Here is a 14,973-nt window from a genome sequence, read left to right as displayed (position 1 = left end):
GGTTTCTACCGTTTTTTTTCCCCGTTAAAGGGTTTTTTTTGGGGAGTTTTTCCTTATCCGCTGCGAGGGTCATAAGGACAGAGGGATGTCGTATGCTGTAAAGCCCTGTGAGGCCAATTGTGATTTGTGATATTGGGCTTTATAAATAAAATTGATTGATTGATTGATTGAAATATTGTGCTTTTCATTACACTACATTAATCTGACAGGTGTAACTAGTAGTGACTTTTTAGATCAAGTTTTTGCATATCAGGCTTGTAAACAGCAGCGTATTGTTCAAAGATTAAGAAAATCTTTGACCTACAATATGCCCACAGTGTTTAGTCGGGATTTCTAGTCATGTTTCAGATGTCGGAGATGTTTGCAGTTCCACAAAGGCACTCTTCATCACTTTTCACTTTTCAAAAAGCAAAAATCTTTTTAAAAAGTTAGATACATATGTATGTTTGTATCAAAAGTTTTTTTTTTCTTCTTTCCTGCCCCATTAATCATCTCACAACCCCTCAGACTGTGAAATGCTTCTGACACTTACGCAGAGCGCTGCAAAGCACACTGATTTTCCATGGAGCACTGCCTGCTTCCTTTCAGCGCCTATGTTACCCAGTTAGACTCTTCACACTGGATGTGGCGTGTCGCTAAGCTTCGTGGTTGGCTCATGATCTGCAGTGAAAGTCTTTTTTTTCTGTGAGTGAATCTGGCAAAAAACACACTGATGATCTAACATGAATTACACAAAGGATATATTAAACATGGTATAAATGCTCTGATTATGACAGATTATAAAATATACAGCCCACGCACACTTATTCCACATATTTGTCAGTTTTGTCTCATCACAAAGCGAAAGAGACGAGCAGACACACACACACTCACAAGCAGACAGACACAAAGCTTTACATGTGATTAGAAAAGAGCAGAGTTGCTTGCTGACCGGCGCCGAGAAATGCACTTCTGGTGTGAACTACCAGGCGACTGCTTGAGGGACAGTTGTCATGTCAGTGTGGAGGTAGGAAGGGGGATAACCCCCAAGTAGGGAACCACTGGACAAAGCTACATATTGAGGGATCTAAATACTTTCCCACCCCTGTTTGTATCTTATCTTTACTCTTCTTATGGATTTTTTTTGATTGCCTGGAGATCGGATACGTTTTTAGCTTCCTTTTGATATTTAGCCAGCTAGCTTCCCTGATATCTAAAGGTAGTGTGTTCCATAGATTTGGGGCGTCACTGATAAAGGCCGCATCCCTGATCTTCTTCCGGCTGTTGCTGGGAACCTCCAATAAACCAGCAGCAGATGATCGTAGAGTTCTTGGAGGCAAATTGTTAACAAGGGAGTTAGTAATGTAGCTCGGTCCCAGCCCATGTAGGGCTTTGTATACAACTTAAGACAGACAATTGTAAATGTAACAGGAAGTCAGTGCAGAGCAGCTCAGACTGGCCTGATGTGCTCTCTCCTCTTGGTTCTGGTTGATAGCCGAGCTGCAGAGTTTTGGATGAGCTGATGTCTCTCAGTGGTGTTTTTTGGGAGGCCAGTATAAAGTGTGTTATGGTAGTCAAGTCAACATGAATCAGTTTCTTAGCACCTTTTTAATTTAGAAATGGTCGTACCTTAGCGATGTTTCTGAGGTGGGCAAATGATGTTTCTGTCACTAATGTGGGAAAAAGCACTGTAACACTGTGTGTGTTCAGAATGTGTGTATCCCATCAAGGGAAGGGATGGTTCGCCCAGGGCGTAAAACTAGCCAGGACCGCCTCTGGCCACACTTCTCATATGATGTATTTAATGAAAGGTCCCACCAATCAGATCTCTTCTCCTCTTTAGCTCCTGCCTCTCTTCTCACTCCTCATATTTCTGCTCAGACCAGTGTAAATTATTTTGGCAGCAGATGGGAGCGGATACAAAAAAATCCACAAGTATTAAAATTACATCTGCAGACACAGTCGAATTCCTCCAGTTTATCAAATCATTTGCTTCGCATTTGGAAGCAGTTGTTTACAAACACAAATCCATTTTTTATACTGCGTCACGGAAAAGTGAGTTTGGGGCATTTGCTTCCTGGAATAACATATTAGTCAAAGAACACGCCGCATCAAGTACATTTTACGCTGGAATTTGAGAAGTTCATACATGATACATGTTTTATCCGGTCCGTTGAAATGTGCATGTGAAGTGCATGTTGAGTAGAAGGGGAGCTGTGTTGAACTAGTGCTCTCCCGCTTTCTTCTCAGCGCTCAGGATGTGCCATCTGCATGTTGCCTTTGATTAAGGCTTGCCCCAGATCTGCTATCTAATGAGCTGAGAGCTCAATCAATAATTCACTCAAGTTTGAATAAAATCCAGGCTGATCAGATCCATTCATACAAGAACGTAATCAGGGTCTTTGAGCAGTCTTGCTGCTGCTCTGCCATTAGCTCTGTCCTGCTTCTTGGCTTGTTTGTCAGAGTTGAAAGTCTATTTGGCTTTTGCCTCTGTGTAATCACTCAGGTGTAATATCTATTCGCAGAGCATTCACAGATTTTGTGAAGAGCACAATCAATTAACTTTTAATTCACTTTTAATATTAATTCAAAATGTAATTAAAAATTGCACTTCACTAATAGCTGCTCACATAATTTTTCCCATAGAATATGATGCTTTCAAATGCAGCTGATGTACTTTTACACCCTATTTTTTTTTTTTTTTACTGCATTGAAAGTGTTTTTTCTGCTGCGGTTGAAAAACAACATCCACTTGCGATATTGCCAAACTATGATTAAAATTGTTCAGTACTTGTAATGAGGTCAGACTGGAACAGCTTTTTGCTCATTGCAGCATTCAAGTGATATCTGTGAAATATGTGAAAATGATTTCCAAAGGCAGCTTTCAGTTGGAGCCACAGTTCACTCGGTACATTCAGATCGAGCACAAAGAGGAAAGGTATCAGAGCCTCTTTAAAGTGATCCATCATGATAGATAGACGGCGCATTGTGCTGGACACAGTACTGTTTAGATATCGAGCACAAACTGAACATTTTGATCCCGCCTAAAGGATTTACAGGAAAAAAAAAAAAAAAAAAAAAAGGCTTGGCACTGACGACCACACTCTGCTACAGAGGAAAGACACAGAGTATATTCATACCTACATCTGTTACCAGCACAGTTGATAAATGAGACAATAAAATAGTTGTTCCGTTCTTAAAACAAAACTCTTTGCTGTAAACGATTATTAACTAAAGTGCTAATTAGATTACACTAAGAAACGGAGCTTTAGGCCCCATGCACACTTGCAGCTCATTATGGAAACCCTAAAACCATCAAATCCACACCTCAAGGGAACGCAGAAGTGCTAAGAACAACTAGCTGGAAACATTTTTGAAAGATCTCAGCTTTAGGGTACACAATGAACAGTTATATAAGCCGTAAGTGTTTGGCTCATAAATTATTATATTTTTGTTCTGTTTGGTATTTTGCAAAGGAGGTTATTTTCTGGGGCAGCTTGTCCAGATACCTTCAACACTGCTCACATTTTTCAAATGAGTGTGAGCGAACCTTACTCCACAGACCAATGCAGAACAGATCCACCCCTTGGCCCCCCACAACGCCACCCTCTTATCCAAATATGAGGCCTCAGAACAGGAGTCCATAAACCAATGGATGACATCACAGGCATTATGATTTTCGGTTGTCCATCTGTCCATCCATTTCCCTGTCCTTCCACCCATCCATCCCATTCTCGAGAACACAATATCTCTTTCTTCAAATTTGGCACAAACGTCTCGTCGATAAGATTTTGGCAGTCTTAGGTCAAAGGTCATTGTTACCTTGCATTTATCTCATTCTCCTAAATGTGATGTATCACGAATGCCTAGAGGGAATTTCTTCAAATTTGGCAAAAACGTGAGACTTAATTATGTACTGATTAGATTTCGGTGGTTAAAGGTCAAGGTCAGTGTGACCTCACAAAACATGTCTTTGGCCATGACTCAAAAATTCTTCGGCTAATTATTAGCCTAAGGATTATTTCTAAGGCTAAATCCTTAGGCTTAAAATTCATACAGGTGTCTAATACAATAGAATGATAAAATGATGACATTTTATATCCAAATGTCAAAGGTCAATGTCACCGTGACATCATAATGTTCTGCAAAAACACTTTTCAGGCCATTATTCAACAACTAATTAGACTAAGAATTGTTGAGTTATGGCCAAAAACATGTTTTGTGAGGTCACACTGACCTTGACCTTAAACCATTGAAGTCTAATCAGTGCATATGGAAGTCTCAGTGAACATTTTGCCAAATTTGAAGAAATTCCCTCTAGGCATTCGTGATACATCACATTTACGAGAATGAGATAAATGCAAGATAACAATGACCTTGACCTTTGACTTAAGACCGCCAAAATCTTATCAACGAGACATTTGAGCCAAATTTGAAGAAAGAGATATTGTGTTAGCCAGGAACAGAAGGGGAGACATTTAGTCAGATAATGAATTTGTGACACTAATTGAGGGTGTCCACCTTGAAACTGTGCTGATTGTTTAGATCTTCTGTGCTGCTGAGGGGAAGATGCATATGAAGCATCCATGTTTTCGCAAACACAGCTGTTAACTGTAAGAGAAACTTGGCTGGTGTGCAGAGGCAAACATCGTTGGGTGGTTATTATACTTTTATTTTAAGCTCCTGGTTCAAACTACGATGCTCTTGGTACCCTTCAAGCATCAGTTTTAGATGCTCAGACACAACCTGTCAAGGTCTACTTGTTACATTCTTCAGTGTCTTTTAAAAAAAAAAAAAAAACNAAAAAAAAAAAAAAAACTTCGATATTCACAGGAAATGTAGGTTTGAGTTGAGTTTTTGATTAGCTGCACTCCATTCAGTCATGAAGTACATCAAAAAAAGTACTGAAAAACTCTCTTTGGTTCTAAACCGGTCTGAGTCTAGTAAGTCCCACGTCTGTCTGAGCAGATTATCAGTCCTTTTTTTTTTTTTTTGTTTTTCTGAAAAACAATTTTTTCAGTAGCCACCCGAAGAATTAATGATACAAAAATATTTGGATGAGAGAGAATAAGTTATGAACATACATCCACTGCGAGTGCTTCATAAATATTGATTTTTGCAGATAGGATTTAGGTTTTCTCTGAAAATCACGGTCACCATCAGCCAGTCAGCGTCATTGTTTATCGCTCAGTGTTTTGCTGCAGATCAAAATCCAGATGTAGGTTAAGAATTAAGCCATTTTCTTTTAATATTTCTGTAGGTTAAGAATTAAGCCATTTTCTTTTAATATTTCAGACAACTGTGCGTCCTTGGCAGAGGTTCGTGTCTGACTCCTCTCTAGTTTTGTTTTGTTCTGGAGTCCTGCCAACACTGATACAAATCTTACCTTTTAGTACCACATCATAATGGAATATATTTCACTGGGTACGTCTAGTGTGGACTTGTCGGCATTTGAATGTCTTGATATCAGTTTTACAACATGCGTGCTTTGGTTTGAACAATTAAACACAGTTTACCATGATGTAACATCTAACCGTCCCTCCACAGTTCCTCCTGATGACCCGGTGATTGTCGGGGCCCCGGTGGTGAGTTTACGGGCCGGCGACCACCTCAACCTCACCTGTCACGCGGACAACGCCAAACCAGCTGCATCCATCATCTGGATCCGTAATGGTCTAGTCCTGAGTGGAGCCATGTACTCAAAGGTATGGCATGAGAGTTTACCACATGTATTAGATCATTTTAATTAAACTGTCTAGCCTCTCGCCAGTGGGTGTTCTTAGGATTAGCTGGTATAACACTACTGTTAAGGTCTGAGTTCCAAATGTTGCTGCTGGGTTCACATAAATACAATGATCTCAATCCATAAAATGATCTCTGCAAACATAATTTCACAGCACTTTCTCTTTAAATATGAGAATTTCTATGCAACATGATGTGAGAATTTACTTACCGCAAAGCAATCTCTTCTATATGTATAAAAGCTGGAGTGGTATACTCTTTTGTTAAGGTACTGGACAGATAGAGAGAGTAACAGGTGATGGTGAGTAGTTGTGCACTTTTGATCTGCCGGCTTGGTTTGCGATTGGATTGGGCCAAATTGTACAGCCAGTTTGCCAGTGATGACTTGTCAGGCACAATATTTTTCCTTTCACAATTGCTAAACTTTTTTTATTCTATTCTTTTTTTCCTTGCCTTTGTCAGACCAGTGGAAGTGTCTTTTTTAAAGTTTACCTTTAGGTTCCTACTGTCTTAGAAAACTCATAGATCTGCACCTTATGATTCAGTGCTAAAACTTGAGGCAAAGTTGATGCAATAAAAAAGGACATACAATTTTTAAAAGCACCAGAAGCAGTAGTGACATATTTCCATATGGACCAACATTGCAACACTAGCTGGACCTATTAGCAGCAGCGGAAAAGAGTTAAGTGCTTTCATGTGTATGTATTAATTTCATGTGTGTGTATTAATCATCATGTATTTGATTGATTACTGAAATCTATACATGTAAAGTTCAATATACAAATTCTCATGCATAACATATATAAGCATTATTGAACCCAGGGTGGGGGTTGAACCCTGGAGTGGGGAAGCCCATCTGTGTGGGTTCTGTTCTCCCTGTGTCAGCATGGGGTTCTTTCGGGGAATCCAGCTTCCTCCCACAGTCCAAAGACATGCAGGTTAGGTATATTGGTGACTCTCAATTGTCCTCCTCCTCCAATTGTCCTACTCCGGCTTCCTCCCTGACTCTAGATTGTCCGTAGGTCTGAATGTGAGTGTGAATGGTTGTCTGTCTCTATGTGTCAGCCCTGTGATAGTCTGGTGACCTGTCCAGGGTGTACCCCGCCTCTCGCACAATGTGAGCTGGGATAGGCTCCAGCCCCCCGCAACCCCCAACAGGATAAGCAGTTACAGAAATGAATGAATGTCTAAAAAGAAGTACACAGTATACCGTTATATTGTCCCATCTTCTGTACAATGGAAACAATTTAGTCAAAATTTAACACAACTCAGTTTTATGATGATAATATTCATAATAACCATCCATCCATTTTCGTAACTGCTTATCCTCTTGAGGGTCGCAGGGGGGGCTGGAGCCTATCCCAGCTGACATTGGGCGAGAGACAGGGTACACCCTGGACAGGTCGCCAGACTATCACAGGGCTGACACATAGAGACAGACAACCATTCACACTCACATTCACACCTAGGGACAATCTAGAGTCAGGGAGGAAGCCGGAGTACCCAGAGAAAACCCACACTGACACAGGGAGAACATGCAAACTCCACAGAAGGGCTCCCTCCTGGGACTGAAACAGGAACCCTCTTGCTGTGAGGCAACAGTGCTAACCACTACTCCACTGTGCCGCCCTAATCATAATAATAATAATTTTTATTCTGTTTTATTTTATTATTATTTTATGTACGGCCCAAAAATCCTCTGATTGTCAATCAGGTTTAACTGGAACAATTCACTCAGCATACTGGCTACATACTGATTTATTATTCTCTAAACAGCCAGAGACAGTTCATGGATCTTTTTCTCAAGGATCATTTTACATCTAACATTACCATCCCGTAATTTCTGTACGACAGCTGTGTTAAAAATTACGAACAGTGCCTCAGTCTGAGTCATTAGTGGACATCCTGACAGTTGAGATATTTGCCTCTGAGGCCCTCTAAAAGTGAGTAATAGTCCACCACAAAGCATCATGGGCCAAGTCACCAAGAAGTACAGAAAATAAGTTGACTGTCTCAGCTCATCAAATCAGATTGTCAAGACACACATAAAGGGACCGTTAAAGTAGTCTGCTTACAGTCTGGTTGTGAGCCACAGAGAGCTTTCCATGACAACTTCCATTGTGTTGCCTACACTGAAGTGGCTGACCTGCTGCCAGCGGTCATCTTAAAAGAAATCACCTGACTGAGGGTACACAAAGGCAGGAGGGATTGGTACCAACAAGCTGAGCCCAGACACATGTTGATCCCAAAGCTTTTGACCTCTGATGAAGGTCAGAGCTCCAGCCCTGCACCACAGGATTTGGTTGTGTCCTGCTCACCGGCACTTTGGCAGAGCAGGTGTAAGCCAGCATCAGTCCTGCCATTAAAGTCTAGTTTCACTGCGTGTTCGACCACCCTGCTGCCCCATGCTGACACTAAAGTGATAACCAGCCATGAAAAATGGGTCTTGTAGCCTGTGTTGTCATGTCAGATGAATTAGATGTTAACTTCAGTGAGAGTGCTGTACCTGAAATAGTGATGATACCAGTCATGCAGAGAAATTATCCTCCCTCTCCAGTGGCGAGTCAATTGACTCCTCGCTATTGCATCTGTCTGTGTGTTTACCTCCGAAAAGGTCTTGTCAAGACACCTGATCAATAAACTGTTGTTTACAGCCTGTAGAGAGCTACAGTCATTCCATTTGTCTCGCCCATATGCACTTCCTCCACCATGGCCCTGCAACAATATGGGACAAAATATATACAACTATCTTGATGTGGTGCACAAGACTTGTTGGTTGTAAAATGTGTAGGCTCTTTGCATGATGCTGTTCATGCTGTGTCTGACATTTACTTCTCAATAAATTCATCGTTAAAATAGCTTTGACACGCTTTCAGAAAGGATTCGCCCCTGTCTCATTACATGACTCTGTTCTCCATCTAATTATGTCCACCTTTGTGTGCAATGCCAACACATTCTCACTCCCAACCAAGCAGCAACCTCCAGTGCTGAAAAATGAAGCCAGCATGAAGTGTCTATGTCTGCACTTCTTTGAATTGCCACTAGAGGCTGGTTCCAGAAGCGAGTCAATCAGTATAAACCACCATGTTAAAATGTTCAGCTTTACAGCAGAAATAAACATGTTCACAACCAGGGACAAAAAACTATTTTGGTCTCTTTAGCAAATTTCCTCGTTAATGGCAACTGTACAGGGGGGAATTATTATATAACTTGCGTGTTTACATTTTATAAAAGCTTAAAGTTTCATAATTAAGGTCATGGCTGGTTTGATTGACAGGCTGTCTACCGGGCGTCACCATAGCCTGAGGCTCAGATCCACCCCTCGCTCCTCCACAACGCCACCCTCTCATCCAGATAAGATGCCTCAGAAAGGAAGTCTTTCAACCAGTGGGTGACGTCACCGTAGCGACATTCATTATGATGCTTCCATGTGGCAATAGCCATAGCCGGAGGCATTATGTTTTTCGGTTGTCCATACATCCATCCGTCTGTCAGTCCCATTCTCATGAACACAACATCTCACGAACAAATTTCTTCAAATTCGGCACAAACGTCCCCTTGGACCCCACAATGACCTGATTTGATTTTTGTGGTCATAGGTCAAACATCAAGGTCACTGGTCATCCTAAGAATTCTTAGGCTAAAACTACCCACAGGTGTCTAATACAATTAAATGATGAAGTGATGACATTTTATATCCAAATGTCAATGGTCAGCTTCACCGTGACATGATCATGTTCTGCAAAAACACTTACAGTACCTGACCATTATTCATCGTCATAACCGATGATTTAAAGGGGGAACATTTGGTCAGATACTGAATTGGTGACACTGATCTTGAGTGCCCACCTTGAAACTGCTGACTGTACAGATCTTCTGTGCTGCTGAGGGAAAGACATGTGTGAAGCATCCATGTTTTCACAGACATGGATGTAAACTGTAAGAGAAACCTGACTGGTGTGCAGAGGCAAACAACCGCTGGGCGCTTATTCTAGTTTTATTTTATGCTCCCAACTCATCAAATACGGCAGCTTGGTCAATGGCCCTGTGGTTCAAACTGAGATGCTCTCGGTACCCCTCTAGCATCAGTTTTGGATGCTCAGAGATGGCACATCAAGGTCTGCTTGTTACATGCTTCGGTGTCTTTTCGAAATAAACTTTGATGCTCACAGGAAATGTAGGTTTTGTCCCCAAAACTACTTTAGGTTACTGTAGGTTTGGAAAACGATTAGGGTTTGGGTTTAAATAAGTAGGATTGTTACGTAACATAATTTAAAAAACGCAGTGTTTCACACAGGACAAGAACACCAGCGTACTGGAACAAAGTCCTGTGTTTATTTGACCCATCCACCCTACCTACTCTACCCTACCTACTTTTGGCTCTTTAGACTAAGTCATTGCCATGAATGTTATATTGTTGTTAGCTGAAAGCATGATATGTCTCATACAAACGCTAGAGTACACCTTGTTCATCAGAGACACATGCCGAAAGCCATTGACCAAGGTGCCATATTTGACGCCCTGGGAATGAGAACAGGCTGCCAATACATGCCACTAATTGCCCATTAAATTACTTTATTGTCAAACAACAGGGTTTATAATGCAGATTATTTAACTTGGCTCTAAAGTGAGTCTTTTACTGCACTGATTAAATTACTGTTGTTAGAACCAAATGTTTGTTTTGGTGTAATTTAACTTTATTAATCATGTAAGTGACAGCGTATGTCTCACCTTTCCCCCTGCCTGTTAGGACACTTGTCATAAGCATGTATTTATGCCCATTTATTTATTTTTCTATTAACATGTAATCACATCGACATGAGAGATGTAGACTGTCTATTTTAGTGTTGATATTAGCTGTTGCTGCTCATAAGAAGTTTTGTGCATCAAGTTGTGCAAGTAATTCTCAGCCATAAACATCCGTCTCACAGTCAAACCATTCTTTTTTATGTACACAGCTTTGAGCTGTGACAATCTGACACTCTAGGTGCCATCGCTGTTAACTTACCATGTTAACGATGTCAGTTAAAAGTTGAGTCATGTGTCTTTTTCACATTCTACCACTGTTTCTGACACATCGCCAGAATATGCTGAACAGGGTAATTATAGAGCGGCAGGGACTGGACACAGGCAACGTTTTAACCATAATGTTGGGATTTACTGTGAGAAACAGATGCGTGTGGTCTTTGATGATCTATATGAAAAAGGCAAGAATACGCGTATTCATCTGTTTTCCGCAGATTCTGCTTGGCATGTTCTCACACAAGGCCACAGGTATGCAAAGTTGCTATAGACCAACGCAGGGAGACTCAGTGCTGAGTGAGAACAAAGAATAAACAGCTGAAGACATTGCGAGCATCTCTGAAAACATTTATCAAGAGACAAATGTTGCAGACTGGTGAACAATAAATGTTCCCCTGATCATTGTGGGTAGGAATGAAAACAGTTTTCTTTCAGTATTGTTGCAATGTCGTTTTTCTTTATTTCTACTCTGTCCTTACTATTTGTAGTTAAACACTTCAGGAATGCTTGTTTACTTACACAGAATATTAATTTTTTCAGTCACTCTTTGAACTACCCCCAGCTCCACATGGTCTCACCTCTTTATGAAACAGCTCTATGTTCAGCAGCACTCTCTTTTTTGGACTACACAGAACATGAGACGGCAACCGCTACCTGATGTATATGATTCATGGTATGAAAGCGACTAGATCACTGCAAACCGATGTAAGGCATCAAAGAAATCACTGAGTAGAAATATAAAATTCATGAACAAATAAAGATATGATGGTACAATGTACATTGCTCATTCTTTTTATACTTCATACTGTGAACTTTTGCTAATTCCCTGGATGATTTTGCACATTTCTGCACAAAGTACCATTTCTAAAAAACTGCACTGCTTTTGCATTTAAGTTCAGATACATTGCACATGTAATTATAACATTTTTCCATATTTTTATTAGAATTCACTTCTGCTCTATCTTTATGTTTCTTGATTTTCGCCATAAGAAGAACTTCGACGAAAATGTAAATGCCCCATGGTGCACAATGTGCAATAATGAATCAATAAATAATGTATGAATTAGTCACTAATTAAAACAAGGCACTAGAATAACACAATAAACACAATAATCATAAATAATGCAATATAAAGGCGGGCAATGCGGTAGGGTGATTTGGCTCTGATTCAGTCACACATGATTTTGTAGTAATTGATTCAATTGCACAACAGCACTTGGGTAGAAGGTGTTTCTTGGGGTGCTTGAACACAGCAATCGCACTCGGGTGTGCACCAAAACAACTGGACCGAGACCTTCTTGAAGACGTGGTCAAACAAACTCTGGTGTGGTTCGTTTGTGGTGAGAACGTGTTCCAAACTCGATCTAAACCAACAGCAGTCACATGCATTGTTTAGGGATGAGGAAGAGTGCCACTTTCATTGCTGCATGATGAATCAGAGCAATTGCGGTAAGACATTGACTGGTGAGGAGGTGCAGTGCCTCACAGAGATTTGATTGGATGACAATATAAGCACACAACTTTCGACAACACACAAAACACTGAGATCTACATAGTGTTTAGCAAACAGCTCAGGGAAAGGGGGTTTCTGAGGTCTGTGGAACATATGTCACACCAAGGGTGCACAATGAGCTTAAGAAAATAGGGAGATCTGGAAAAGAGAAGGACAAATTTCCTTGGTTTGACGAACTGGACACAATACTTGGGACAAAACCCGTGAGGTTTCAACACCATCGCCTGCTGCCAATGATACAAATGACTCATCAAGTACAGCTTAGTCTTCCCCTTAGTCTGGTTGTGCATGTTTTTATTGTTCTGTAGTGCCTCCTAGAGGGCAGAGTACACAGAAGATGTCCAGGCTGAGAAGCATCTTTCAGAGTGTTTAATGTTCTACTCAGACAGCGAGTGTTGTAGATGTTTGCCAGGGTGAGAAGCTGTGTGTTGATGATTTTTCAGCAGTCTTCATTATGTTATGGAAGGGCTTTTTGTCTTGGGCTGTGCAGCTGCCATACCAGACAGCGATGCCATAGATGAGCACACTCTATCACACATCTGTAAAAAGACACCGGTAACTCCTTTGTTATTGGTGTTGTCTTTTTCAGGGTCCACAGACAGTACAGTCGTGTCTGTGCTCTCTTTGTTACTGCTGATGTGTGTGTCTTCCATGTTGCATCGTGAGAGATGTGGATGCCAGGGTAGATGTTCTCAGCCTCACTGTTTGGTGCCAGTTAGACAGGAAATCCCAAATCCACATGCAGGTGAGGCAGTGTCAAGTAGTTTGGTTATCATTTTCTGGCGGACTGTGGTATTGATGGCCAAGCTGTGATCTACGAAGTGTATCATGGCATTGGTGCTTTTATTTGTTTTTCTCTTACTATGTTGTTAGGCACCAACACACCGAAGCAAATTCTGAATTCTGCTATAAAGTGAACAAAATACAAAACTCAAAGTAGCTGTATGCAACGTGAAAAAGATTAATATAGCAGCAAACAACTACCTGCAATGTAATGTTAAAGTGGAGTAATGGCATCCTGAGCAGAGAATTGTATTGTCATAACAAAGACATGCTTGCACTTAAAATATACTTTCAGTTGAATCAATGCAACTCTGTAAGCATACAGCAGAAGTCAGTTCCAGTTACCTCTGGACTGACATCTGTGCAAAATGAACTTCACATAGACTTGTTACTGCCTTCAAATATTGGAACTTTGGGATGAGATCAGAAGAGTAAACCCAGAGCAAGATGTGGAGCAGCCAACATGGAAGTGCATTTGATTCTAAGATAAGATTTGACAAAGTGGGTTTCAATCGTGTTAGATGCAGACCTTTCCTCCATCCTTAAAGAAAAGAAAATGTTAAAAGTTGTGGACGGTACAAAAACAACTGTTCCACTTTTGCATCACCTCTCTGTAGAGGTTCCTGTCCCAATGATCCTCCAATAAAAGGTGGAGCTAGAAACACTGCAGTCTGTTGATTGGTCAATATAGAGTTGACACTCCTGCTTGACTTCAGTGGATTGTAATCACTGTTCCTTACGATGAAAAGTTTACATACATTAGTGAACTACAACTATACAATGAAATAATGTTTGGCTGCCATTTTGTCTCCACTAGTTATAAGTTAGCAGCTACAGAGAAGAAAAAAAAGGTGTAATTCATTAGCTTATGGTACTGCTGGCAGCTGCAGGCAACTTTTACGTTGGATATGAGCTGAAGTTGTGAATCAATTAACACACCCTAAGGTTCAGTATAATAACTTTGACACTTCCATTTGTTTTTATTGGCTCCCTTGTGTGACTTACACTTTATTGATAATTGGATCTTCAGGTGTTAAAAAAGAATGTATATGAATTTCAACCACTTTATGCAAACTGTGAATATTCTATTTCCTCCTTTGGAGAAAAAAAGTGGCAGGGCACCCTTCATGTGTGATCTGGCAGCATTACACCTCTGCTCTGCTCTAACCATTCCCGTCTGTTTTAGTTCCGAAAATAACACACTCAACTTAATTCTGTCGACAATCAGTGAGGTGCAGACATTCCACTGCATTGTCAGTGAAGAGGAAATACAGCAAGAGCTGGATGGACCACTGACAGGGCTAATCTCATGATTACCCCCCCTATATAACAGCATAGTCTGCGGTGGAAATGCAAAACAGATCGATGGTTGAGGTACATGGCAATACAGGTTGTGTACTATTCTAAGGGTACTGTACCGAAAGTGTTTAAGGGCCCCTCCACACATACACTGCTATGTATTACAGTATCTTTGTGGGCCCTGTTTACCAACCCGGTCTCACTCCAAAGCGGTTGAAATCCGGTGCTTAGTTAGCAGAGTTGGGTGTAACGCGTTACAAAGTAATTGATTACTTTGTAACGATTTGAGTGATTACTTTTTGCAGTAACGAGTAACCTAACGCGTTAGTTTGCTGTTTGAGTAATCAAATACTTAAGTACATTTTCAAACAAGTCATCAGTTACTTCCGATACTTTTAGAACGCTGGTCCTTCAGCTCCGAAACAGCAACGGCTGTCGTTTGGTTCTAATAAGGAGATAACGTTAAACCTATCAGTCTGAAAGAAGCCACGGAGCTTGTGGCTCGCTACGTGGTCGGAGAAACGCTGCCGTTATGGTGGAGTCTAAATAGGTGGAGTAGGACTCGCTGACAGACATATTTCAGACTCAGGACTTGCATTATGCCTGGTACACGCTACACGCTGGTACTCACCAAT

The 14,973-nt window shown here is 40.9% G+C and overlaps 1 protein-coding gene across 1 annotated transcript in view; it reads left to right on the top strand.

Moving 5' to 3' along the window:
* kirrel3a (kirre like nephrin family adhesion molecule 3a) overlaps positions 1-14,973 on the top strand; it is a 299,880-nt gene that overhangs the window by 199,414 nt on the left and 85,493 nt on the right. The window contains exon 4 of the mRNA XM_050034328.1: positions 5,527-5,684. Coding sequence (XP_049890285.1) covers positions 5,527-5,684 — 158 coding nt within the window. The remainder of the gene's footprint in view (positions 1-5,526; positions 5,685-14,973) is intronic.

The sequence above is a fragment of the Epinephelus moara genome, chromosome 3, assembly GCF_006386435.1.
Source record: "Epinephelus moara isolate mb chromosome 3, YSFRI_EMoa_1.0, whole genome shotgun sequence".
In the NCBI taxonomy this organism is placed as follows: Eukaryota; Metazoa; Chordata; class Actinopteri; order Perciformes; family Serranidae; genus Epinephelus; species Epinephelus moara.
Note: the sequence above shows the minus strand (reverse complement) of the source record. Positions and strands in the feature narration are given on the sequence as shown.